At 47.4% G+C, this 23516-nt stretch overlaps 2 protein-coding genes across 10 annotated transcripts in view; one reads left to right on the top strand and one right to left on the bottom strand.

The window, feature by feature from the left end:
- Positions 1–491: 491 nt before the first annotated feature.
- On the bottom strand, positions 492–7543 carry NTHL1 (nth like DNA glycosylase 1). Of its 3 annotated transcripts, none has more exons than XM_076351497.1 (6): positions 7468–7543; positions 6605–6852; positions 4309–4479; positions 3600–3759; positions 1861–2002; positions 492–1021 (listed from the first exon to the last, which is right to left on the bottom strand). In XM_076351497.1, the coding sequence occupies exons 1-6, from the start codon at positions 7541–7543 to the stop codon at positions 898–900; spliced, it is 921 nt and encodes a 306-aa protein (XP_076207612.1). In that variant the 3' UTR covers positions 492–897. The 3 variants fall into 3 exon arrangements, with proteins under 3 accessions (XP_076207612.1, XP_076207613.1, XP_076207614.1); XM_076351498.1 differs by lacking the exon at positions 1861–2002 and adding an exon at positions 1713–1818; XM_076351499.1 differs by having other exon boundaries at positions 940–1021; positions 1861–2006.
- A 146-nt stretch (positions 7544–7689) lies between these two features.
- Positions 7690–23516, top strand: part of TSC2 (TSC complex subunit 2) — a 35195-nt gene continuing 19368 nt past the window's right edge. For 6 of the 7 annotated variants that reach the window (XM_076351403.1, XM_076351402.1, XM_076351401.1 and 3 more), the window contains exons 1-25: positions 8591–8690; positions 9161–9325; positions 10205–10291; positions 10959–11069; positions 11941–12085; positions 12220–12337; positions 12831–12879; positions 13292–13417; positions 13772–13845; positions 14196–14322; positions 14985–15128; positions 15356–15493; positions 15708–15811; positions 16606–16687; positions 17603–17758; positions 18071–18187; positions 18729–18851; positions 19142–19248; positions 19855–20008; positions 20753–20875; positions 21198–21332; positions 21884–22073; positions 22512–22605; positions 22927–23029; positions 23249–23343. In XM_076351403.1, coding sequence (XP_076207518.1) covers positions 8601–8690; positions 9161–9325; positions 10205–10291; positions 10959–11069; positions 11941–12085; positions 12220–12337; positions 12831–12879; positions 13292–13417; positions 13772–13845; positions 14196–14322; positions 14985–15128; positions 15356–15493; positions 15708–15811; positions 16606–16687; positions 17603–17758; positions 18071–18187; positions 18729–18851; positions 19142–19248; positions 19855–20008; positions 20753–20875; positions 21198–21332; positions 21884–22073; positions 22512–22605; positions 22927–23029; positions 23249–23343 — 2957 coding nt within the window. In that variant the 5' untranslated portion in view covers positions 8591–8600. Of the gene's footprint in view, positions 7712–8590; positions 8691–9160; positions 9326–10204; positions 10292–10958; positions 11070–11940; positions 12086–12219; positions 12338–12830; positions 12880–13291; positions 13418–13771; positions 13846–14195; positions 14323–14984; positions 15129–15355; positions 15494–15707; positions 15812–16605; positions 16688–17602; positions 17759–18070; positions 18188–18728; positions 18852–19141; positions 19249–19854; positions 20009–20752; positions 20876–21197; positions 21333–21883; positions 22074–22511; positions 22606–22926; positions 23030–23248; positions 23344–23516 lie in introns of those variants that run through there. The other variant, XM_076351405.1, reaches the window with a different exon arrangement.

The raw sequence follows: 23516 nt of genomic DNA, 5'->3' as shown, positions 1-23516 counted from the left end.
CGCATTATAAACTTTGCTTCCTCCCTTGCCTGTTTAAAGAGTAGCTGAAATTATTCCTTTGAAGCTCTACAATGAAGTCAGCACTGCCCTTTCTTTGAAGAACAAAACACAGATGGTGGTGGTGTCCCTTCTGTCAGCTTCTGAGGCACACGCTAGCCTGGCTCCTGTGGCCACTGTAACCCTTGCTGGCACACACAGAACCGAGAGCGACGCCAGCTTGTCTCCTGCCCGCCCCCAGCTCTGCATTACCCCCTGCTCTTCTGCTACCAGGGCCCAAAGGTCACTTGCCCAGGCAGTGGCCTCCTCTGATCCTGGCTCATGAAGTCATTCATTGCAGTGCCCCTCGCTGCGCGGGCTAGGCAGGCGGCTTGGCAGGTTGCGTGCTGCCTGCTCTCAGCTGGCAGGGCTGGTTGCTACGGTCTCACGCTTTGGTGAGGTCACCCGTGCTCTCCTCCCCCTGCCATGTGTCGCACAGATGCCAGCAAACCTCATGGGTGGAAAAAAAAACCCCAACAAACCCACCACCTTTATTAAATGTGTATCTACAAGCAGCAGCAAATCCCCTAGGACAAAGCATTTCTCTCCAGCCACTCCTGACGCGGCACAGCCTGCTGCTCCGCCGGGCATGCTCAGGCATTCACACGGGGGCTGGAGCCTTTAGCACTGACACAGCAGGACTGCTGCACTTTGAAAGACCCTTTTTCCTCTCGAGAGCTCAGCCATTGCCAGCGGCTGCTCCCTCCTCAGAGATGCTGAGCTGGCTGCAGCAGTCTCCTGCTTCCCTGCAGTCACGCAGCCAGCCCCGTGCAAAGCACAGCTTTACTAGGGCTCAGCTCCGGGCTGCTGCTGCTTGAGCCAAAGCAGCTTTGTTGCTCTACGAAGACCGGATGACCCCCCTCAGCGTCTCTTAGCAGCTGGGCAAATGTCTTGATTGAGGCATTCGTTGCAGCGAGGATTCACAGGCAGGCAGGTCTGCTGGCCAAAGCCCACCAAGAGCCAGTTTATCTCCCTCCAGAGATCCCTGCAGTGAGAGGGAAAACATGAGCTTTCCGATACAGCTGCTCGGAGGGGTTAAAGAACAGCCCGTGCTTTTAAATGGAACCCTTTCGCCTACTGTCCATTCCTCTTGGCTTCCCGAGGCGCATGGAGGCAGGTCCCAGCCTGCTGCTAAGAACAGCCTTCCTAACCCTTCCTGATCCCTCTGAACGGGGGTTGGGAGCAGAGGACAGACACATGAAGTGCCTGTGGTCATTCTCTTGTGCTAAGGCACATGCCAGATGTGGAGATGCAACAGAGTACCTGTCAGCTGGCACTTGATACTGAAGATTAAGTGTCAGTGAAGGCCAGAATCCAACCATGCTCTGATATTGCTGTGGCCATTAGGCTCAGCAAGGTCCTGTGTAGAAAAGCACCTGGCTTGGGTCACGGTAAACTTGTCAAGGCAAGAATCGGGCATCAAGACCTCCAGGTACCTGCCTGCACTAGTGGCGATCAATACATCTGATAGCCAGGAAACAACCAAGTAGCTGAGATGCTGCTGCTGCAGCTCTCTGGGAGAGGAGAAATGCCTGCAGGCTAGTCCCCCATAAAGAGGAGGGACGCAAAGTGCAGTCACTGAAAATGCTATAAGCAGGGTTGTGTGCAGACGTGGCTCCTGCAGCTAGCTTGAGGGGCTTGGTGTGGAGGAAGGAGGCTGGGGTCTCAGGCCTCACCTGGGCAGCCAGTCCTCCAGCGCTACCCGAGTTTCCTCGGGGTATCTGGTCTCCTTCTTCACCCACTTCAGCCTGTTTGTGATCCTGTGCACATGGGTGTCCACAGCTAGGAAGGGAGAGCCCAGAGTTTAGGTGGGGGCAGACACACCTGAACAGAGAGAGCACAGCCAAAAGCTGCCTGTCACAGCACACCAGGTACAGCGCCCGGCACGGGCTTCCTCCGCGGGCCGGCAGGAACAGGCAAGTGAAACAGGAGGGGAGGCTCACTCGCAGAACAAACGTGCTGCTTTCTTCCTAGGGCCAGAGCCAAAAGCAAGACGGGATGGGTATCTCATACCATGCAGCTAGCGACACGCTCACACAATCTGACCCAGCCTTCCTTCAAAGGTTCGCGTGCTCTGATCTAGCAGGCACAGGGCAGCCTGCCCTGGGTTCTCTTCCTCTCTGTGTCTCAGCTGATGTTACGCAAGTTGCAATCTCTGCCCCTTAGTTTACCCAGATGGAAAACACATTTCATAATACCTACCAACACAAGAGGGTTTGTGAGACTTAAACGAATGTTTATAAAGTGCTTTGAGCTAAAAAGCTCTGAATGCAAAGTATATTATTGTTAGATCAGCAGCGATAAACCTGTCTCTATGGCTAATTGGGCAAAACCCAGGAAATTGCTGTAAACAGGAAGACTTAAGTCTTGCTTCCTAAATCAAAACTGAGCACACAATTATTTGGAAAATAGTTGGCTAGTTTGGCTCCCTCTAGACATCCCTCCCCCACAGAAGGGAGAGAACAACAGACCCCAAGCGCTGTCAAATCTAGCGCAAGAGCCACATTTCGTACAGCCGACGGTCACCAGTGGGGCTGCAGGAGTCAGCTGCCGCCCGCACTGACCTTGGGCTGCGTGCTCGCTGCGGCGGCAGTCATTCATCAGGTGGCACCATTCCTAGCTTTCCCAGGGCTCCTCCTTTAAGCGGCAAATACACTTGGAATATTAATCTGTACCCAAGGGCCCCCAGGCCGGGCAGCCCGCCGGGACCCTGCAGTTGATCGTCCAGCCCCATCTGCCGGCTGCTGCGGGCAGCTCTGCTGCCAGCCACGCTCCCTTCTGTGCTCCCCAAATGAGCACCGTGCAGGAGCGAACCTGCCCTGGGTCTGGTCTGGGCACATCTCCACCGCAGGCTTCCCCACGGGGTACAGCTATGCGCTCTCCTACGCTCTCTGTTCAATAAACACGGCAAATAAACAAATGTACCTGTGGTCACCTACTACCCAGCCGCAGGAACTAAAACAGATCAGAAATCCTGTAGCTACAGATTGCCTGAGACCATTTCTTTCTAAGACCCATCATGAATTACCGATTTCAAACAGCAATTTTGACTAAGCCCTGCTTCTGCCCTCTTACAGCTTGCCAAACAAAAATCCCAAATGAGATTTGTTTAAATGGAAGCAACCCTGGGAAAAAATGTCAGACTATCCTAAAAGTATCCCCAAATCACAGAATTATCTCCACATCTCTTTCACTTGACACCAAAAAGATTTCAAAGCATTATTCTGCTAGCACATCTTTTTGGATGCCTACCCGACTCGGCAATACTTGCACTGCTTACCAGCACCTGAGGGGAGGGACTGACTGCCCTTGGGGATTTTTGCTATCACATTTGGGGCAAAACAATAGCCGGGTCCATACGCAAATCCTAGCAACTCATCCGCTGCGAGTGGTTGAGGGTTGCATCCTTCAGCCACCCAAATAGTCTGCAGATGACTAAACTGAAGCGATGCTATCAGGCTCCTGGGGCAGGCAGATAACCCAGCTGCAATGCTTCCCCTCTGCCCAGGGAATGGATCAGGCAGGATTTAGGAGAGGAATGGGGAAAACACGGTCCAACCTACCTATCCCGGAGACACTGTCCCAGGCAATGTTCATGGCCAAGTGGGCCATTTTGGGCCCAACCCCTGGCAGCTGCACCAGCTCCTCCACAGTTCTCGGTATGTCGCCCCCGTACTTCTGCTTCAGGATGGCTGTTGTCTGCTTTATGTACTTCACCTTGTTCTGGAAAACCAAGGGGAAAGGCAAAAAATCCAAGTTGCCCTCCAATGTAGGGAAAAGAGACAAACAGCTCAGAAAACAAACCATCCCTGAGTGTATGTTACATGAGGCCACACACTGGAGTTTGCGGAGGGGAGACAGAGGTCTTTGATTTCTCCTTGAAAGCAAAACGCTGAGACCTGATTAGCTCTAACCTCCCCGGCACGCTCCAGGCACTGCAGCAAGCAATCTTGCTGTGAATACAAATTGCTAAAACTGGCGTAAAATACAGCCTTCAGCTTGACTCCAGGGGAAAGATCACCAGGGGGCACGGCACGCAGGCTGAATACCGTCTCTCAGGAGCAGGGCTGGTTCGCACCCACCTCCTGCCTTCATCACCTTCTGTCAGCGCAGCGACCGGCCACGCGTACAGCCTGCAAAGGACAAGCCTGCACCCGCTTTGCGCTTCTCTCCTGGGCCTCTGAGCTGTCTCAGACAGCTGTATGGGAACGGAGGACGGTGGAGGGGGTTCCTCTACGTGCACATCGGGTGCTGCCGCGATCCTGCACTCACCCTCCAGAATCCTACAGGGTAAATGATCCGCCCAAGCGTCGCGTCATCCATCTGCAAAATACTGTCGACTGTGAGGCCATGCTGCCTCAGGCGCAGCATGGCAGCTGATGTCACCTGGTCCTTGGTCTGGCTGGAGAGCATCAGTGACAGCAGAACTTGGTAGCGCATAACCTGGGGAAAAGGAGACAGTGAGACACCCCAAGATCTCTGAGAGGATCCGGCCGCCTCTGGGGCTCGGTTCTCCCACCCAGCACCATCTTCAGTCCAGTGCATAATATGGACCTACCCTGGTTCAGCCCTATCCGTCTACAAGAAACTGGAAGGCTGCAACAGAAATAATCCATAACCTTTTACTTCCACCACACAATAAAGGGAGAAAAGAAACACCTTCAATCCGAGCAGTCAGCATGCGTAAAAGGGCAGAGAGCAGCTACTGTCTGCTGGTATCTCACATCCAAAGACACCAGTGCTTAGCCACAAAGGGTCAGACAAAGCTTTTCCTGATGATGGGATTCTCAGGAGACCCCACAGGACGTAGAAGTACAAACGCCCAATGATTTTTCATGCAGCTTCTGCACTAAAGCAGCTTCGGAAAATCCCGTCCCTTTCCCACTATGCTTCAGTAGGAACTGGGAATCTGGCTCCAGAGAGCTCCTTAAGAAACCAAATCTAAAGAACTGGGATGACAGAGACTGGGAGATGAAGCACAAAACCCACACGTTCCTCTGTTGCTGTCATGCAGGGTTTAGCCCAGACCATCCTATTTTTCAACTGATTTTACCCCGGATGCGATTCTCTCCCCACCAGCATGAGGAGGATGATGCAACTAACCTGGACTGACCCAGGATAACGTGGGGTACAATCCTGCCTCCAGCTCTCTTACAAACAAAGTTTACAAAACCGCTGGTGCACCAGGAAAAATCTCTGAGTGCATGGAAGTAGGGTAATCTCCGAGTGCATGGAAGTTGTGTGAGGAGCGCTGGTGTGTGCTGAGGGTTACAACGTCCCCTTTTTCTTGGAAGCAACAACCCTGCTTCCCTAGGGAAGAAAAGTTATTTCCATATCGTGCACCATGGTCCCCCTGGCCCCACAGCCGCACTTGGTGCCAGCCCACCTGGCTGTGGAGCGTGTGACGCTGTCTGAATCCGGAGTCAAAGCTAACCGTTTTCCCCAGGGATCCAAGCCCAAGGCACGATGCCAGCAATAAGGACAGCGTTACATGCGCCGAAGCTGTGCAGCTGTGTCTTCGAGACCCCTCCCTCAGAGCCCAGCAGGTCGCTGTGGAGCACACGACTCCTGCTGCTCCGCCAAGCCTGCCTGCGGGTTATCTCCACGTTCCCACACCAGCGCCGCGCACGGAGAGCGCAGCCCTGCAGCCCCGGATCCCAGCGCCGCGCCACGGCCTCGCTCTGCTTTGTTTTTTGTACTGATGCAAATGGCCCCCTCAGAGGGAGGCGTCATTTGGGGCCTTTGATTGTGTTCCCAGGCTTGGGGAGCACAGTGCCATCCCAGCATGGCCCTTCCTTTCAACCAGTATCCCCTTAAAAGTGGACCGCAAGAGGGGAGGAAGCCAACCTACGCTTCTGTGCTGCTCTGAAGAACATAAAAGCAGCCTGGAAAGTTTTTTCTTGGCTCCCCTCACCTTTTCTCCATGCTGTTTTTCCTCTGTATTACAGAGCCATCTTGCTGGATACTTTCCTTGGACTCCAACAGAGATTTTTAAGAAAAAAGGGACGTGCCTTCATGCCCTGCCAGCCTGCCCCAGAAGACAGCACTGCCACAATACACTCTCAGGGTTTTCACTCCCAAGTCCAAAATCATCCTGTTTTTGCCTCAGCTCCTACTCTTGGTTCAGCCTGCTAACTCTTCTGGCAGCAGTTTAAGCAGAGGACAAGGGCCTTTCACAGCTGCGTTTGCTAGTTGGTCTCTAATGCCCAGCATGGGCTGAATACGAGCAGAGAACATCTCAGAAAATACCCACTGCCATTTCACAAGGACTGTCTGAAGCCAACAAGCCCGGTAGCGGAGAGGCAGCGGCCGACTCTCCTCCTCTAGCAGGATGAACGGTTTCTCTCATACGCACGCTTGTGCAGTAACCTCTTGTGGGACCGATCCCAGCCTAGAGTCCTGATACACCTTGCGTTTATTTTTCTGTTCTGGAGATATCCAAAATGGGACATATCCAGGGGCAACGTGAGGATGAGGAAGGCCGGAGGGCTGCGGAAGCAGGGCTGCGGAAGCAGGGCTGTATTTTCATGTGCCCGCCTGACGGAGCAGGGCAGCAGGGTGTTGTTACCTGTGGAGGTGCGCTGCTGTCGTAACACTTCTCCACTCCCATCTCATCGACGGGAGCATCTCTGTTCCTCCGCATTTCCTGGATGCGCTCCAACTGCTGCCGCCAGTCCCTTGGCTCCCAGCGTGGTCTCTGGGGCTCCGACGCCCCCTGCTCGGCACCGTCCCCCTGCGCAGATTCGTAGGCAATGGCGATGCTCTTCCTCCTCCTGCTGCGCCTCGGGATGCCGGCTGTGCTGTGGACCCGGCTCACTGCAAGAGACGGGAGAGAGATTTTCAGGCCAGAGACCAGGGGAAAGAGAAGCCTCCATCTCCAACCGGAGCCCAGCATCAGCCCTGAGTGCCAAAACCACCCGGGGGACCATGACGAGGGATGAAGTCGTCTCCCCCATAGTCCCAACCCAGCAGCAACACTGCCCGTCTGCCCAGCTCTAACCAGAGCCAGCCGCGGGGCGAGGAAGGGCTGGGAAGGACCTGGGAAACAGGTGACAACAGTTGGGGACACATGTCACACTATGGGAACGCCTGTCCCAAACACACAGGAGGCGGCTGAAAGACAAGACGCGTCCCCAGGCCCCCGCCCAGTGCCACAGACAGGACAGCCGCCGGGGTGTTGCCACATCCCGGGCTCCGAGGGGGACGTGACGAGGACACCATGCCCGGGTCCCTCGGCTCGGCTCGGCTCGGCTCGGCTCGGCCGGGCCGGGCCGGGCCGGGCCGGGCCGGGCCGGGCCGGGCCGGGCCCTCCCTCCCCCTGCTTGCAGGCCCCCAGGCCCCCCTCCCCGTGCCAAGGCCGGGCCGGGGCCGCAGACGACCCCGCCAGCCCCGGGAAGCACCGATCTCCACCCCCACACCCCCGCCCCGTACCTCCGGCCGCCCCCCCGGCCCTGCCGAGCCGCCGGGCCGCCGCCCGCCCACCGCCGGCGGACACGGCCGCGCACATGGCGGCGGCCCCGGGCACTACCGGCCCCGCCGTGCCCCGCGGCGGGCGCCAGCGCCGGAAGCGGCGGGACTTCCGCCGGGGGCGGGGCGCGGCGCGGGGGGGCCGGCGCGGAGCGGGGCGCGGGCCGGGGGCGGCGGGGCCGGGCCGGGCCGGGCCGGGGGTCGGCGGGTGAGTGAGGGAGGGGGTGAGCGGCGGCCCCGTTGCCCGGGCGGGGGGCGCAGCCCGGGCCGGGGTGCGCGGTGCGCGGGGGCCTGGCGGGGCCTAGCGGGAGGCGGGGCCTTGCCGTGCCCCGGGGGTGTGTGGGGCTGGCGGCTGCCCCCGGCTGCGGCGGGGGGTTCCCCGGGTGTCCCCTGTCAGGGAGCCGGGGTGTGCTGTGGGGGGGGTGGTGGGGAGGGCTGTGGCGCGTCCCCCGTTGTGTGTCCGTAAGGGGTTGGGGCATGTCCCGGGGTGGTGGTGGGGGCATTGTGGTGTGGTCCCGGTGTGTCTGGGGGGGACGGGGGGACACGGGGACACTGTGCCATGTCCTGGGCTGTATTAGGGGCTGTGGTGTGTCGCTGGGGGCTGTGGTGTGTCCCCTGGTGATGTTGGGCTGGGGGCTGTGGTGTGTCCCCTGGTGATGTTGGGTTGGGGGCTGTTGTGTGTCCCCGGGGCGGTGGGCTGGGGGCTGTGGTGTGTCCCCCGGGGCGGTGGGCTGGGGGCTGTGGTGTGTCCCCTGGTGATGTTGGGCTGGGGGCCGTGGTGTGTCCCCCGGGGCTGGGGGCAGCAGCATGTCCCCAGCGATGCTAGGACAGGGTCTGTGGCATGTCCCCGGGGGAGCACAAGTGATTGCTGTGGCACGTGCCCAGGGTGTGGGGAAGGCTGTGGTGTGTCCGTGGGGTCATGGGCCATAGCCGAGGGGCTGCCGGGTTTGTCTGGGAGCGTGTGCCGAGGGCAGGGTGCTGGGGCTGCGCCAGCATGCAAGGAGCGGGCGTCCCGCTCTGAGCCGGGCGCGGGGGTCCCTGAGGGGCAGCGGGTTGGGGCTGGCTGGGGAGACAGTTTCTGAAGGATGTTGCTGTCGATGTGCCGTTGCTGTAATGGGTATGCTTGTTCTCGCTCCCCCTCTTTCTCCTTGCCATGGCAGCATTTGGATGTTCGAACGCTCAGATTCGTAAGTCCTTCCTTATGTCTAGCTACTTTCAACATCTGCTTTACAGTGCTGTGTGCTTGTCCGTTGCTTTTGGACTGGGAACAAGTACTTCAGCTCACACCCGCCAAAAAGCACGCGTGTGTGTTTATACTTCAAAAATCAGCTCAGCGGTTTTAAAATGGTGGTTGCTCTGTGTGCCGGGCTGTGGTGGTGCTGGGCATTCAGAGCTCCCAGAAAATGATAGCCCAGAGGTCCCCATTCCCCGGATAGCCGCAGGATGCGGGTGCTGAAGGCAGGAGCGGTGTGTGCTCCTCATGCGTGTGGGCTCCTCGCTGTTTCATCCTCAGCGTTGGGCTTCTCCCCTCTTTGAAACGGTTTGAGACACCAGAGCTGTTTGTAAAAGCCACATTGTGATGGCTGTTACTGGTGTTTTACTGCTTAAAGATTCCCCTTGGGCCTCCCTTAACAGAAACCCCATTCTGTATTTGCAGGGACTCGGCACTGCTTGCTTGTCAGCAATGGCAAAGCCTCAGAGCAAGGATTCTGGACTGAAGGAGAAGTTCAGGAATCTCCTGGGGCTGGGAACATCCCGGGGAAGTTCAAAGTCGTCGGAGGGCAAGCAAACAGAGTTTATCATCACTGCGGAAATACTCAAGGTGTGAGAACTGACCGTAGTAAAGGTGGGGATAGTGCCTGGATTACCTGAGCTGAGAGGATCGGAAGGAGGGCTTGCTCATTCTCCTTTCTGTTTTGACATTCATTCCCTCTCTGATCATGCCTTTTTACCTTATCTCTCAATTCATTCTCTAGTGAAATGGATGTAAAACTCACTTTGAAGTTACAGCATTTTAGTTATTCAGTGATTGAATACTTTTGAGATATTTGATAGGATGGTGGTGTCTTATGTCGGGTTACAGGGTGTTTCCTCAAAGTATGTTGCTCTTTTTTTATAGTCTGAGCTTGATGAAATTTATGTGGTGGCAGTTAGCACAAGCTGGAAACTGTTTCTATTTTATGAAAACCCTACGGGTTTGTGAAAATAAAATTAAAAAAAAAAATTGATTCCAGTAATTGGTACAGCAAGTCTGTAAGCAGAATAGTTGGCACACAGGGAGGAAAACACATAAAAGGGAGAAGGAGACCAGAATCCCTTCCTGTCTGTGAAGGGAAGCTCTTACCTGCTGGAAGGCTGGGGAGCCAGACTTAATGTCCCTCCTTTCTCTGCCCTTCTCCCGTGAACTGGGCGAGCGCCACAGCCAGTGAGTTACTGTTTTCTGTAGAAAATTAGATGTTCTGCTCTGGAGGTGAAAAGCTGCTTGGCTCCAGTTTTGTGAAAGTTCTAGTTTTGACGAATCATTTGCTAATGGAAAAATGTTTTTGGAGAAATTCCTGAAAAGCTCCAGTGATGACTAATGGTTAGATCATTTTGGACAAACGTGTAGTTTATTTTTCAGTGGTTCATGATTCTCCTTTGAGAAATGGATAAGTGTTTCTAGTAAGATAAACTGTTAGCTTATTTCTACATTTCTTTCCAGGAACTGAGCATAGAATGTGGATTAAGTAATAGGATACGAGCAATCAGTCAAATTTGTGAAGTGGCAAAAACAAAAAAAATTGAAGAGGTAAGTTTCAAACTGTTCAGTGAATATTGGAAGGATGAAAACTTAAGCAACAGCTCTTAACCTATCATAAGAGGCTCTCGTAGTTTAGACTGCCTTTTAAAATTGGTAATCCCAGAAGCTGTTTTGTGCTGTCCAAACCTGTAAAAGGATGGCTCCCACGCCAAGGAAATTAGTCTTGTCCAACCTACCAGCTGTGGAGCAGAGAGGACATAGCTGACGGGCTTTCTGAACTGCATGGAAGGAGAACGCTGCAAATATTCAGGCCTGTTCAGGATGGTTCATGGGAGGTGATGGTAATCCTGTAGAAGAGGTGTTTGCTAGCTCCTTCTGTCTTGCTAATCAGCAGCCTCAAATTGGTTTTAAACTCATCTTGTATTTGGGTGAAGGTTTCCGCACAAATGTTTATGCTGAAGTAAGTGTGTGAATGAAGAACTTCAGTTACTGGGGTGCAAGTTGTCGTGTAGGACGGGATTTGCTGTCTCTCATGTGGTTCATCTGAGTTTATGACTGGGCAGGTGAGAGCGTCCTTCAGAAGAGAACTCCGGACATGAAATCCCTGGAGATCTTGTTAGTTAACTTGCCGTAATTAATGACTGACCTACTGGGTAAAGATCCCAGAAGAAGCTGAACTTTCCTACTACTGCCTGTCTCCTGTGTTTGTTTTCAGCATGCAGTGGAGGCAATATGGAAAGTGGTAGCTGATATGCTCCAGCCAGAGCGCCCCGTCGAAGCCAGACATGCTGTTCTTCATCTGCTGAAGTCAATCGTTCAAGGACAGGTGAAAACAAACAAACTGTAGAAGAAACACTACACTTAAACTAGGGTTTGTGCGGAGTAAGAATGTGAAAAACATGGGGTGGCTGTTCTCTACAACTTTCCATGTTTCTTACTTTGGTTGTGCCTAGTAAATGGGAAGAGGATGCATTTAAATTTAAGTCTTGGTTTGACTTCATAGCAAAACTTTTCATACAACTCGTAGAAAACTTTTCTGGTTTGGGGCAATGTTCTTGAAAAAGCGGAAATACTTTGGGTTAAGTTCAGCATAGTACAGCTAATTTTATATGGTCTTTGCCCAGACCTATTAGTCCTAGTCTGCAGCTCTTTTTGATGTTTCAGCATGTCAGGTATGCAAGAAGTTCTGTATGAGATACTTTTCTAGCCTGGCCAAGTTAAGCATACTATGAATTCTTCAGATTTCACAATGTGCTATACAAATGTAAGACTGTATCAGACCAAAGTTCTAGTTTTCAGTATTCTGAAAAAGTAGGGGTAGATGCTTACGAAAAGAATAGGCATTGATTCTAGTTTGTTGGCTTGTTTTTTTTCTAAATGCTCCGCTGGCAGTGCTGGCAGTTGCAGTTTCCATGGATTACTTTGTGTATTGGATGCTGTCTGTGTGTTGCTGGACAAAATGCCTCCAGCCCTGAGTGCTGATTTAACAGATTGAGAAGACCTGAGCCATTGTCAGTAGTCAGTAGAGGTTGGAGGTATTTTCAGGAGACTTTCATAGCCTGTAGGAAAAGAAAATAATTTCAAGCACGATGATTACTGTTACAGACCTTGATAAGGTCTAGGCCTTAACTGTCTTTTTTCATTAGTGACACTGTTATTCCCCTCTCCTCCTCCTTTTTTTTTTTTTTTTTTTTAAGGGTGAGAGATTAGGGATCCTCAGAGCACATTTTTTTAAGGTTATTAAGGACTATCCCTCCAATGAAGACTTGCATGAACGGCTTGAAGTGTTCAAGGCTCTAACGGAGAATGGACGATACATCACCTACTTAGAAGAAGAATTAGGTGAGTATTGTCTCTACCCCTCTTCAATTTGGTGGGAATAAGTCAAGGGACAGGCATTCAGTGATATGAGAAAAAGGTAGTGATAACACTTCTGGGCAGAAAGCATATTGTAACGATTTGTTTTCCTTCTTAAGCTGACTTTGTACTACAGTGGATGGATGTTGGTTTGTCTTCTGAGTTCCTTCTGGTTTTAGTGAACCTGGTGAAATTCAATAGCTGCTATCTGGAAGACTATGTAGCTGACATGGTCCAGTAAGTTGTTTGTTTTTTTTTTTTAACTCCTACATGCTTATTCGTGGTAAATTACAGAAGAAAGTTGCAGATCAATATACAGATAAGTGGAATGTTTTTTATCCGATCTGGATCTGTTTCATTCCAGGTCATACCTGACATTTCTGACAAATATTTGATTTTCAGTTCTTACAATGTTCAGATCTGTTTTAGTTTAACTGCATGTGCTTTCCCCATTTTACGTGATGGACCTGATTGCGTTGCTCAGTCTCACAAAGGGTCTCTGCTATCATATTAGTGTAGGCACACTGAGTTGCATTTAAGTGCAACTTTAAGCTAACTTTATAAAAGAGGTTGTAGTGTTCAGTGTCTCTAGGAGTGTTATCAACAGTGCCACAGTAAGGGGAATGATGAGTAAAATAACATGCCAATTTACTTGTCTGTTTTGGCTCTTTGTAATTTGCCTAAAATCATATTAAGCAAACAATTGTAATTAAATATTGTTTCCTAACAGCAAGATATGCCTCTTGTGCATTCAGACTTCATCATCTGTGGACATTGAGGTCAGTAATTTGAGTCTCTCTTAGTACTTTAGCGTTCTTAGAAATTCTTTGAAATTGTAACTTTTACAAGCAAAATCCCATCATCAGACTCTCCTCCCAGTTTGTTCTCATCTTACAAGAGAGCTAATACAATGTTACGAAGTATTTGTAAGCCATTGTGTCTCGTACACCAATAATCATTTTATTCTAAAACAAGCAGAGCATTGTTATTTTGATAAGTGAATCAATTTTTCAGCAGTGCTTTTTACGGTTTACTTTCCATCTTGCAATGATTTTAAAAAAACAAACAAACCAAAAAACATATCTGTATCCCTTTTGACTTCCAGAAGACTTCCTGGTCTGCCAGGTTAGGATTTGACCTGCTTTATTCCTAGAGAAATATATAACCATTTTGTCTTTCTCTTCCCCAAAGATTTCCTTGCAAGTCCTAGATGCAGTTGTTTGCTATAACTGCCTGCCATCAGAGAACCTGCCAGTATTTATCATCACTTTGTGCCGTACCATCAATGTGAAGGAGCTCTGCGAGCCGTGCTGGAAGGTCAGAACTTTCTCATAGTTTTGTTTCTTTAATGAGTTCACTGTTTTGGCCTCATAGATGAAGTGTCAGATGTGCCTGTGCACATCTGCCATAAATTTCAGTTTGGTTTTAAGAGTAAATTAAAAATTATTTCAAGTATTAAGGGATCAGCACATTGTTAGTGTAAGTCCTGTCATGTCCATGGAATTTACCCATAGTTTCCTCTTGGGTGATGTGACAGGCTGCTGTTGTGGCATGGAAATGGCTGGACACATTTACTTACCATAAGCGGGCATGATCAGCCAGCTAACTGCATATTTAGGCTAATGAGTGTTTTAACAATTGGATATTTAAGTGTTCTCTTTGAATTTGCAGCTTATGCGCAACCTTTTGGGAACTCATTTGGGACACAGTGCCATCTACAACATGTGCAGGATCATGGAAGACAGGTAAAGAAGGTGTATCTAACAAAACCCAAGGAATTCAGTAGAGGTCCCGCTGAGATAGATAGGGAGTCACTGACCTCAGTAGCACAAGCTGAAGGTTCTGGTGCTTAGAAATGAATTCCCTTCCTAGTTACACTGCTGAAGTGCTCATTTTTTGCCTTTTCTGAATTTAATTTTCCTTTGTTTAAAGTTGTACTAAATGATTTTCTGTTTTTAATGTTTGTAAATTGCTGTGCAAGGCTCTGATGTATAACAGCTGGGAAGTCCTGTTGTGACAGTGTATATTCCTATTGACTCTTGTACGCTAAAATAATTGTAGCATGGTCTAAGACTTTCCTTCCATCTGTTTTTAGAGCTTACATGGCGGATGCAGCACTGCTGAGAGGAGCTGTGTTCTTTGTTGGGATGGCTCTATGGGGTGCTCATCGCCTCAATTCACTCAAGAATTCCCCAACTTCAGTGCTGCCTTCGTTCCTCAAGGTAGGATGGGATGCTGGAGGAACTTTTTAATCAGGTATACATCTGGACCTGTACAAATGTGGAACAAAAATGTGGTCCCCTGCACCAAAGAGATCTTTGTAGGCCTGAAAGATGAGAGACAGCAATTGGGTATGGGCTGAAGCATGGCGAAACAGTAAAACAACAGAGGATTTAAGTTTGAAACTGAGGCCTCCTTCTGGAATATCTTTGTTGGCCAGAAAAGCAAAGTCTGAATTCTTTTTATCAAATATCTACATTGTGGGTACTTAAGCTTAAAAAGTAAAAACAAAGCAAAAACTTTCACTCTTTCCGGTGTGTGGTACAAAAAGTGAGGGACAATGTCTTCAGGGACAGCCTCAGAGCTCTCTTAAAATTTTCTCATCCAAGTGCATCAAGCAGGAATTACTAGCTTTAACCTCATGTGTCTGCTCTGTAAGATGGGACTGTATTTGACATTGGATGTGCAGCTGTTTGCCAGAGTGCATAACTGCACTTTATAAAATGGTTCTTTGCTTTGCCCTTTGTGGGTATAGACTTGAATATATTTATCTCAGACCTTCGGGCTAAGTTCCTGATTAGTAAGGTGTGTTTCATTTGGATTTAAGAGGGTTTCTGATCACTGCTTTCCAACTGTTAACTGACTGAAATGCTTTGTATTCCAGGCCATGACATGTCCCAATGCAGTTGTGTCTTATGAGATAGTTCTGTCCATAACACGTCTAATAAAGAAGTATGGGAAGGAGCTGCAAGCTGTAACGTGGGATATCCTTTTGGACATCATGGAGCGATTACTGCAACAGCTGCAGGTAAGTGTTGAGCCTGTCTTGATGTGCTTTCAATCAAAAGACCTTGCCATAAATATTTTTGCAAATTGATCTCCTGTTTGTACACTCCAGTGAACTTTGAAGCTGAATGAAGGTTTAGCCCAATTCTCAATACTGTGTTTCTCAACCGAGTTTTCTGCTTGTATTTAAAAGTTAGCGCTTTCTGGTGAGGTAGAAGTCTTTTAGGAATGTTTTTGTCTCCGTTTCAGAGTCTGGAGAGCCAAGAACTTAAGTCCATTGTACATGATCTTTTGACTACAGTAGAAGAACTCTGTGACCAGAATGAATTCCATGGCTCTGAAGAGAGATTTTTTGAGCTGGTGGAAAGATGTGCTGATCAGAGACCGGTAAGACTTTACTTACGATTGTCTTCTTTTGTTGCCAGTTGAATCCATTTTGTTACTCAGTACAGTTGACAGTTGGGAGTCCTAAAATAGCAAGTGGTCAGAAAGTCACAGCAAGGACTTATATGAGCTTTATTCTCGGGGTGGGGGTTGGGGGAATGGATATATTGTATTTGCTTATACACTAAAAAAAAAATTCTTGATCTTTCCGTGAAAGGAATCTTCTGTATTAAACTTGATAACATACAGAGCTCAATCCATTCATCCTGCCAAAGATGGCTGGATTCACAACCTGCAGATGTTAATGGAGAGATTCTTCAGGTATGAAGTCATAACTTTGTGAATACAAGGCACTTTCAAATGTTCCTTGCCACCTTTTCATGTTAGATAATTTTGTTTTCTGAAGTTCTAATGTTAGTAAATGACTGCTAAGAAGTATGGTAGTTCCAGGGCACAGTACGTGAAAGGATATTGTTTAGCAGAAGAAAAACTTTCCACTGAGTTATTTATACTTCTTTTTTTTTTCTTCTTTATTTCCATTGGATGGTGCTATTCCAATTAGTTTAGGCAGTTATGTGTTCCACTCCACAGCACTTTGTAGTTCTGACACCAAACAAGACTTTCCTCTTAAGCATCAGGATTGCATATGGTTATCCAGTATTGAAGTTATCTGTTTTTGAATTGGTACTCCTGAAAGTATTCTTGTACTCTAAAATACCAACATACAGCAATAACAAACTTCTGTCTCATCTGTGAAATGCTGCCAAAGAGCAGCTCTTACTCGGTGCCATATGTTTGGTTTTAAATTTGCTCACCAGAGCACTTGTTCTTCTGACATGTGCTTCCTAGTTTGGATTGGAAATGGGAAAAGTGCAGTTACAGGTCTCCAGAAGTAGTAAAAGCTGAATTGGGATTCCAGTTTCCAATTGTTCTTGAATCTAGTTTCATATGTAGAGACATTAATTGAAGGCTCAGCTGATTTCTAGAGTTACTGTTCTAACTCTTAAGAAGTTTCTTAGTTTAGTTTAGTTTTACTTTCCTTTTCTCCTCTCCCCCCTTCCCTAAATATCAGTAACTTTATTTTATTCATCTTGAATTTGCTCTTCCCATTTTAGGAACGAAAGTCGTAGTGCTGTTCGTATTAAAGTTCTGGATGTCTTGTCCTTTGTCCTGAGTATTAACAGACAGTTCTATGAGGTGTGTGTTTATCTGTTTCTGATCATCACATGTGAGATCTTAAGTGGGTGGGAAAGGCTTTGGTGAGGCATGTTTTATGGTGTGCTTCAGGTCGTCTCTGCCACTGGGGAATGCGCAGAACTCTGCTTTAAATGTTGCACACAATAGTTATGTATCTTTAGGGTGCTTGTAGGAGGACTTGCCTTTTAATTGTCCTTAGTTGGATACAGGTATGTGCAACTTGCAGTGGGAGCTGCTGTGTTTTGAGGACATAACTGGTTGTGTATTTGCTTCCCTGTTTTAAGGTCACTAAATCTATATATATTTTGTTTTGGAAGAAAGGAGAGTCAACGTGAGAGATGCAGAGTTTATTTAAAAGCTTTGTAAAAAGATGAGGTCTGGATATGGTCTGATGTGAGCAGATTGACTTGTCTTGGTGCTTGCAGTTTAATTGCAATCCAAGATGGAAGCTGTCTGAGAGAGGAGTTACGGAAGAGCTCTGGGGATGTCTTCAGCTCCTTGGAATGTACCCAGAGTGTCAGAGGACAGGAAGGGGCAGAGATGCTTCTTGGATTCCTTCAAGATTTGTGAAAACATGATGCTGTTGCATGTTTCCTATTCCTCTCAAAAAACCAAGCCCTAGAAATTCCTTGTCAACAGTCTGTTTGAGCCTGGGCTATCAAGTCTGTAGGATAGATGAAAACCAAAGCATTGAATCCAAGTTCAACAAAAGTCATAAATATTTGGAGGGATGGCATACAGAAATACTTAAATGGATGGAAGAGGAAAGACCAAGGAACCAAACAGTTAGTTGAGGAACAAGCCTGATATCAGAATATCAGTGTTCTTTTGTTTGTAATTATTTGTCTCTTCAACATGCTGATTGAACAACTGACAGCAAAATGTTAAGGCTTATTAAGGTCTGTCCTCTTGCAGGAAGAGCTGATAAACTTGGTTGTGATCTCTCAGCTGGCTCACATTCCAGAAGATAAAGACCATCAAGTCCGAAAACTGGCCACTCAGCTACTCGTAGATCTGGCTGAAGGCTGCAACACACATCACTTTAACAGCCTGCTTGATATCATAGAAAAGGTGAGGCAGAGTTTGGTCAATTGTCAGTAGCGCCACCACATCTTTTGCCAGATCCTCTTACTGTGACTGCGGAGACTAACCCATGACTGTTATCACTTGCGTGGTTCAGCAGGCTATTGTAAAATTGCTGGGTTTTGGAGGATGTGAGCCTGAAGTGCAGAGCGGAAGGGAGCTTTAGAAACCCTACCAACGCACAGCTTGCAGAATTTCTTGCAAGGATGACTTGCTGTAGTCTTTCCTGACCTTCCAGGATGGAAATAAAGAAAAGGTGTGTTGCAGATTTAAACCATGTATTGCTTTTCTTTTTAAAAGGTGGCTGCACATTCTCTCTCATCTCCTTCTGAACTGGAAGAGAGGGACTTGCTATCTTATTCAGCTTCTTTGGAGGATGTCAAGACAGCAGTTCTTGGACTCCTGATAATTCTTCAGGTAAATACTGCAGAGCATTAAACGCGTCTTCTTCAGAATAGTCTTCTGCTGGACTTGGCTTTTTAGATAACCGTTCTCCCACTATTAAATATTCTGACTTTTGTTCACTTAATATTTTAACTCTTGTTTTGGTCATTCTTTTTGCTTTTGGGTACTGTATAACTGTTTGCTAAAGGTTTTATTTTCTTAATTTCCATTGTACAATGAATATGAACACATTTTCACGTGTGGAGGGCAGATGTGTTCATAAACTAGCAGAAGGGGAGTGTTCATAACCTTGAATAGATCCATCGTGTTTGGGTAGGGTGTCCTGAGAGATGGTTAAGCAGTTGCGAAGAGCTGGTTTTTCCAACCACTGCCCTTCTGGAGCCAGCCAGAGTTGCTCTGGAGCCTTTGCAGAGGTTCTGTCCAGAGCCATCTGTTTATCTTGCTTTCAGGAGCAAGTTTTTGCTGTGTTTTTCTTGAATTCTCAGTGCAGATACACATTTCTGAATAACAAGTGTCAGTCTGCCTTTTGATTTCTGTTTCTGTTCCTTTGTAGACAAAACTCTACAGCTTACCCTCCAGCCACGCAATGCGGGTGTACGAGATGCTGATTCACCACGTCCAACGCCATTATATATATGCGTACAGCCTTGCTGTTGCTAGCAGCATCAGATTGCAGGTATGAGCAGTAACCTATGCTTTCAGGTCGAGAGCTGCATGCTGTCTTTGGAATTCTTGAGTGGCAAGTGGGGAATGTGTGCTCTAGAGCTTGCCAGAAGTAGAATTAGATGTTTCTTGGCTAATAGGAGTATGTATATGTACTGTAACACGAGAAGTGATGCCTCCTACAGACCTAGCCACAGCATCTATTAGAAATCCCTTTGTACTTGCAAAAGTATCGCATGGGGAGGTGCGAGAGTATTCCACTGGCTTGGGTTTTGAGTGATTCCAGTGTCTTCTCTGTTACAGGTGTTTGATTTCCTGCTGATGCTTCGAGCTGACTCCCTCCACCGTCTTGGCCTTTCCAACAAGGATGGAGCAGTGAGGTTCAGCCCTTACTGTCTGTGTGATTTTGTGTAGGTTTCTCATTGCATTAAGCAAAAGCTGTTTTGGTATTTTGCACGAGCTTAATGGTCCATCAGTAGCAATCTGCAGTTTTTCTAAATCTTCCGAATCCTGATGAATCAGCTGCTAGACAAGTCTGTAGTTACAGCCTAGGATTGTCTCAACTAATAACTCATTGGTGAATTGTTCTTACAAATCACTTATCTACAGAGCTCTCAATCTCAGACTTGAAATTTCTGTTCCCACTCACAAAACTTAACAAAAATATTGTCAGTTTCCTGCCTGAAACCAATTTTCACACTGAGGTTTGATTCAATGATTTGTACAAATCTGGCTATTTTTATAGCTTGGTCTGAAGTTCTTTGTGTAACATGCCCCAAAAGATATCTTTCTAAATTTGCTAGGGGCCTGGATAGAAAAATCCTTAACCTGACCAAACTGACTCATTGCTGTCCGTCTACTGGGCACTCCTGTGGTTTTTAATAGAAAATGCAATTTATATTGTTGCTTGGTCATGAAACTGGCTACCAAATAGGGCAGCACCGTTGGTCACATGAATAGGCCGTTCTGATCTTGATTTTACATTACATGTATTTTTCTCCCTTTCCATGTTGTAGAGAAGCAGAGAAGAGGGCTTCTGAGAAAAAGCCTACCGGTACGCTCTCTCCGCCTTCAGGAAGTCCCAGCGTGCCTTCCCAGAACGCCACCATTCGTATAGGGCATCTGCCATACTCAATGGTCTTTGGCGTCCTTCTGCAGTGTTTGAAGCAAGTACGTCTGCTCTTAATGACAGTTGTCATCTTCACGTGAAATATGTCAGCTTAAACCAGCTGGCTAGAGAATTCTATCCCAGAGTATCTGAATAACGTCTGAAAAGCAGTACGTAAATCCTCCTTCTTGGGCAGAATCTGCGTGTAACTGTGCAGCTTTACAGCCACCAGTGGGAGCACCAGTTCAGCTCTTCGGAAACTAAGCAAAGCTTTCATTTCACTCTGCTTCAGAGCAGACAAGGGCAAAAAATGTGTTTGTTAAACAAAGATCAGATAAGTCATCCTGTTTCTGAAAGGGCATTTGAAACTAAAAGAAACCTTCCTACTGCAAGTTTTTTAAGTATTTTGAGAATTGATAAATGTTTCGGTCGCTAATAAACTAAATATAAATTGTTCATTAGTGTTGTATTGGACATAGTTATGTGCTGAGGGGTTGTCTTGCTCTGGAAGTTAATTTGAGCTAGTGGTTAGGAGAAGTGAATTCTGGCTCTGTCTTTTTGAGCTCAGTCAGATCTGGATACAAGTTGTCTTCCAGTTTGTGGTGCCAATATTGCACCTAGAGCTGGATGACAGGCACGAAGTCACTTGTGACAGCTAAACGCCACTTCTTTTTATGTAGCTACCACGGCAAGACATAAATCTGCCTAGGAAGTGGCACGCTGTCTGAAACTTGATTGGTCTTACTTTCGAGCTGAACTGAAATCGTACAAAAAATTTTCCACCTGAACTTTTTCTTTCTTTCCAGGAGACAGACTGGAAGGTGTTGAAGTTGGTCCTCAACAAATTACCTGAATCTCTCCGCTATAAAGTGCTATTTTTAACCTCTCCTTGTAACATAGACCTCCTGGCCTCTGCACTGAGCTACATGGTAATGCCATGCACCCTACTGATGTATAATCATCAGATCCTTAGTTTGCTTGAGAGTTGGTTGGGGGCTTTCTTTGAGGGTGGGTTTTTTTTTTTTCCCCTTCAGTCTAGTGTTTTGAAGATTAGCATGCTGGTTGTCAATCCTCACTCACCTTCCCTTTTTGTGAGGGTTGTTTTAGGTACAAAAGTAGGTAATAATGAGTGTTCTTTCTCTATGTATGTATGTATACATGTGAAAAGGGAGCTATGGGCAGTGTCTGTCTACTGCCTTTTAGAGAGTATTTTTAGCATGAGGTGTTCTAACTTACTGTGTGATGTATCAGCTCACAGACAAAAAGACTACCGACAGGCTCCATGGTACCCCAGAAGGCTTTTCTCGCACTGATCTGCATCTGGCTGTAGTTCCAGTACTGACGGCATTAATATCTTACCATAATTATCTGGACAAAGCTAAACAGGTATGGGGAAAGTAAGAGGACGTGGGGGGATGGGGCCTGAGCCTGTATAGTAGAGCATTTTCTCATACTGGCTGATTAGGAGACTTAAGTGCAAGGTAACGCTGCCCTTTTCTGTTATAAAAAGCTGCATCTGCTGTATTTGGGGTGAAAAAATACTTTGCTAGCTTTGTGCAGCAGTAACTGTCCGGTCAGTTGGATTCAGTGTTCTCCATCCATACCTGTCCCCCCCTTGCAGGTCGCTGAGTGACTTTACCCTCTGCTGGAAGACCCTGATAAACATAAAAATTCTGTTTAATCGGAAACTTAATAATTTCTAAAAAGTCTACTTGATTGAAGTCCCATCTTAAAATTTTGGCCTAAATGCATGCAACATTAATTAGGGTTCTGTGTTAGTGCATTTTGGATAAGAATTCATGCGCGTCATACAGGCCTTGCAGTAGTGATACCTTGCAAGCCATTCTGAAATGCTAGCTGAAGTCAGGCGGTGGTACATCAGAGGGTTTTCTCTTTCCCTGTATTATGACTGGTTTTTTCTTTTTTTACTCTTCTAGCGTGAAATAGTGTATTGCCTGGAACATGGTCTTATTTATCGCTGTGCAAACCAGTGCGTTGTGGCACTCTCTGTCTGTAGTGTCGAGATGCCCGACATCATCATAAAGGCACTTCCTGTCTTAATCGTCAAATTAACCCACATTTCCGCTACAGCCAACATGGCAATCCCTCTTTTAGAATTCCTTTCAAGTAAGTTGTAATGTTCTCCTGCTTTTGATCTTCCATAGTTGTAAATGTATTGTTTGCACTGAATATTTTGGTTGTTAGTCATATGGAATGCATTGTAAGGGTTTCTGGGTTTTTTGGTGATGCCCTTGCACCATCCTCAAGATACAAATGTTTGATCGTCTCTTGTTTGTTACTGTTTTTCTATTTAAAGCGCTTGCACACACTGAAGAAAGAGACATGCTTTGTGTAGTGCAGCCATACAGTGATGGGAAATGCGAAGCTGCTTTCTCCCCCTTGCTGCTTATAACTTAAATAGCATGAATTTATACCATGATGTTAACTTCCATGTCAGCTGATGATTTGGAAGAAACAAAACAATTCAAATTAAACTGAACGGTGATATTGAATAGTTTGAGTTCAGACCTCACCTGTGCTGGTTTTCTTCTTGAACTGTTCTAGCTCTGGCAAGGCTGCCTCACCTCTACAGGAACTTTGCAGCAGAGCAGTATGCCAGTGTGTTCGCCATCTCCCTACCGTACACAAACCCTTCCAAGTAAGTTCGTAGCAAACGTGCTTCTCCCTCATCTGTAAAATTAAGAGAATGAGACATGCTTTTTTTGTAGTACTTGGGTCAAGGTTATTCATAGGATATTGCTCATTCTGGTATCTCCAGGCTTTTTCTGAAGAGGGGACATATCCACCCTTGACAAAATACCTGTTTTTCTGGAACAGAACTTTTGAGGTTTTTTTCTTTATACTTACCAGTAGGTAAAGGAACAGTTCTGTTTCTCAGATTGAAAAGTCCTTCTGTTCAGTTCTGGAAGGGCATCATAATGCAGCATTAAACTCTGTGGAGATCCTTTTGCTGTTTTAGGTTTAACCAGTACATCGTTTGCCTGGCCCATCACGTGATAGCTATGTGGTTCATTCGGTGTCGCCTTCCCTTCCGAAAGGACTTTGTCCCCTATATTACAAAGGTAATGGACGCTACTGAATCAAACAGTACATAATAAAAATGACTTAAAAACCGGTTTGAGGAGTTTAAAGGTTCTGTTTGAAGCTAGAAAAATTCTCCTTTTCTTGTCAATATCTTTCTCGAAACTGGCTGCGAATTCTTGTGCATTGTCCCGTGATTGCAGTCTTTCAGCTGCAGGTCCTAGCCATTCAGCCTGTTATCTGTTTGTCTCAATTGGCAGGGTTTGCGCTCGAATGTCCTCCTTTCCTTTGATGACACGCCTGAGAAGGACAGTTTCAGGGCTCGCAGTACAAGCCTGAATGAGAGGCCAAAAAGGTAAATTATATTTGACTCCAGCAGGGTCTTGTGTTCCCTGTTCTAGTGCTCACACCCTTCCCTGTGTTTTTCTGAAGGAGGCTCTAGTTATCCAAAATCTGACAGTGCATTTAAGCAAGCAAAGTAAACCTCTTTAGGTCAGGGGATTGGTAAAAGACAAACTTAGGTTGTTA

The sequence above is a fragment of the Aptenodytes patagonicus genome, chromosome 13 (assembly GCF_965638725.1).
Source record: "Aptenodytes patagonicus chromosome 13, bAptPat1.pri.cur, whole genome shotgun sequence".
In the NCBI taxonomy this organism is placed as follows: domain Eukaryota; kingdom Metazoa; phylum Chordata; class Aves; order Sphenisciformes; family Spheniscidae; genus Aptenodytes; species Aptenodytes patagonicus.
Note: the sequence above shows the minus strand (reverse complement) of the source record. Positions and strands in the feature narration are given on the sequence as shown.

What these genes read in the sequence shown, in the direction of transcription:
- NTHL1 (XM_076351497.1), bottom strand. Translation starts at nt 7,543, where the DNA reads ATGTGCGCGGCCGTGTCCGCCGGCGGTGGGCGGGCGGCGGCCCGGCGG. An exon ending in ACAGCAGCGCACCTCCACAG is followed by an intron (nt 4,480 to 6,604) that starts GTAACAACACCC and finishes CCTTTTCCCCAG; the next exon opens with GTTATGCGCTACCAAGTTCT. An exon ending in ACCCTGTAGGATTCTGGAGG is followed by an intron (nt 3,760 to 4,308) that starts GTGAGTGCAGGA and finishes TTGGTTTTCCAG; the next exon opens with AACAAGGTGAAGTACATAAA.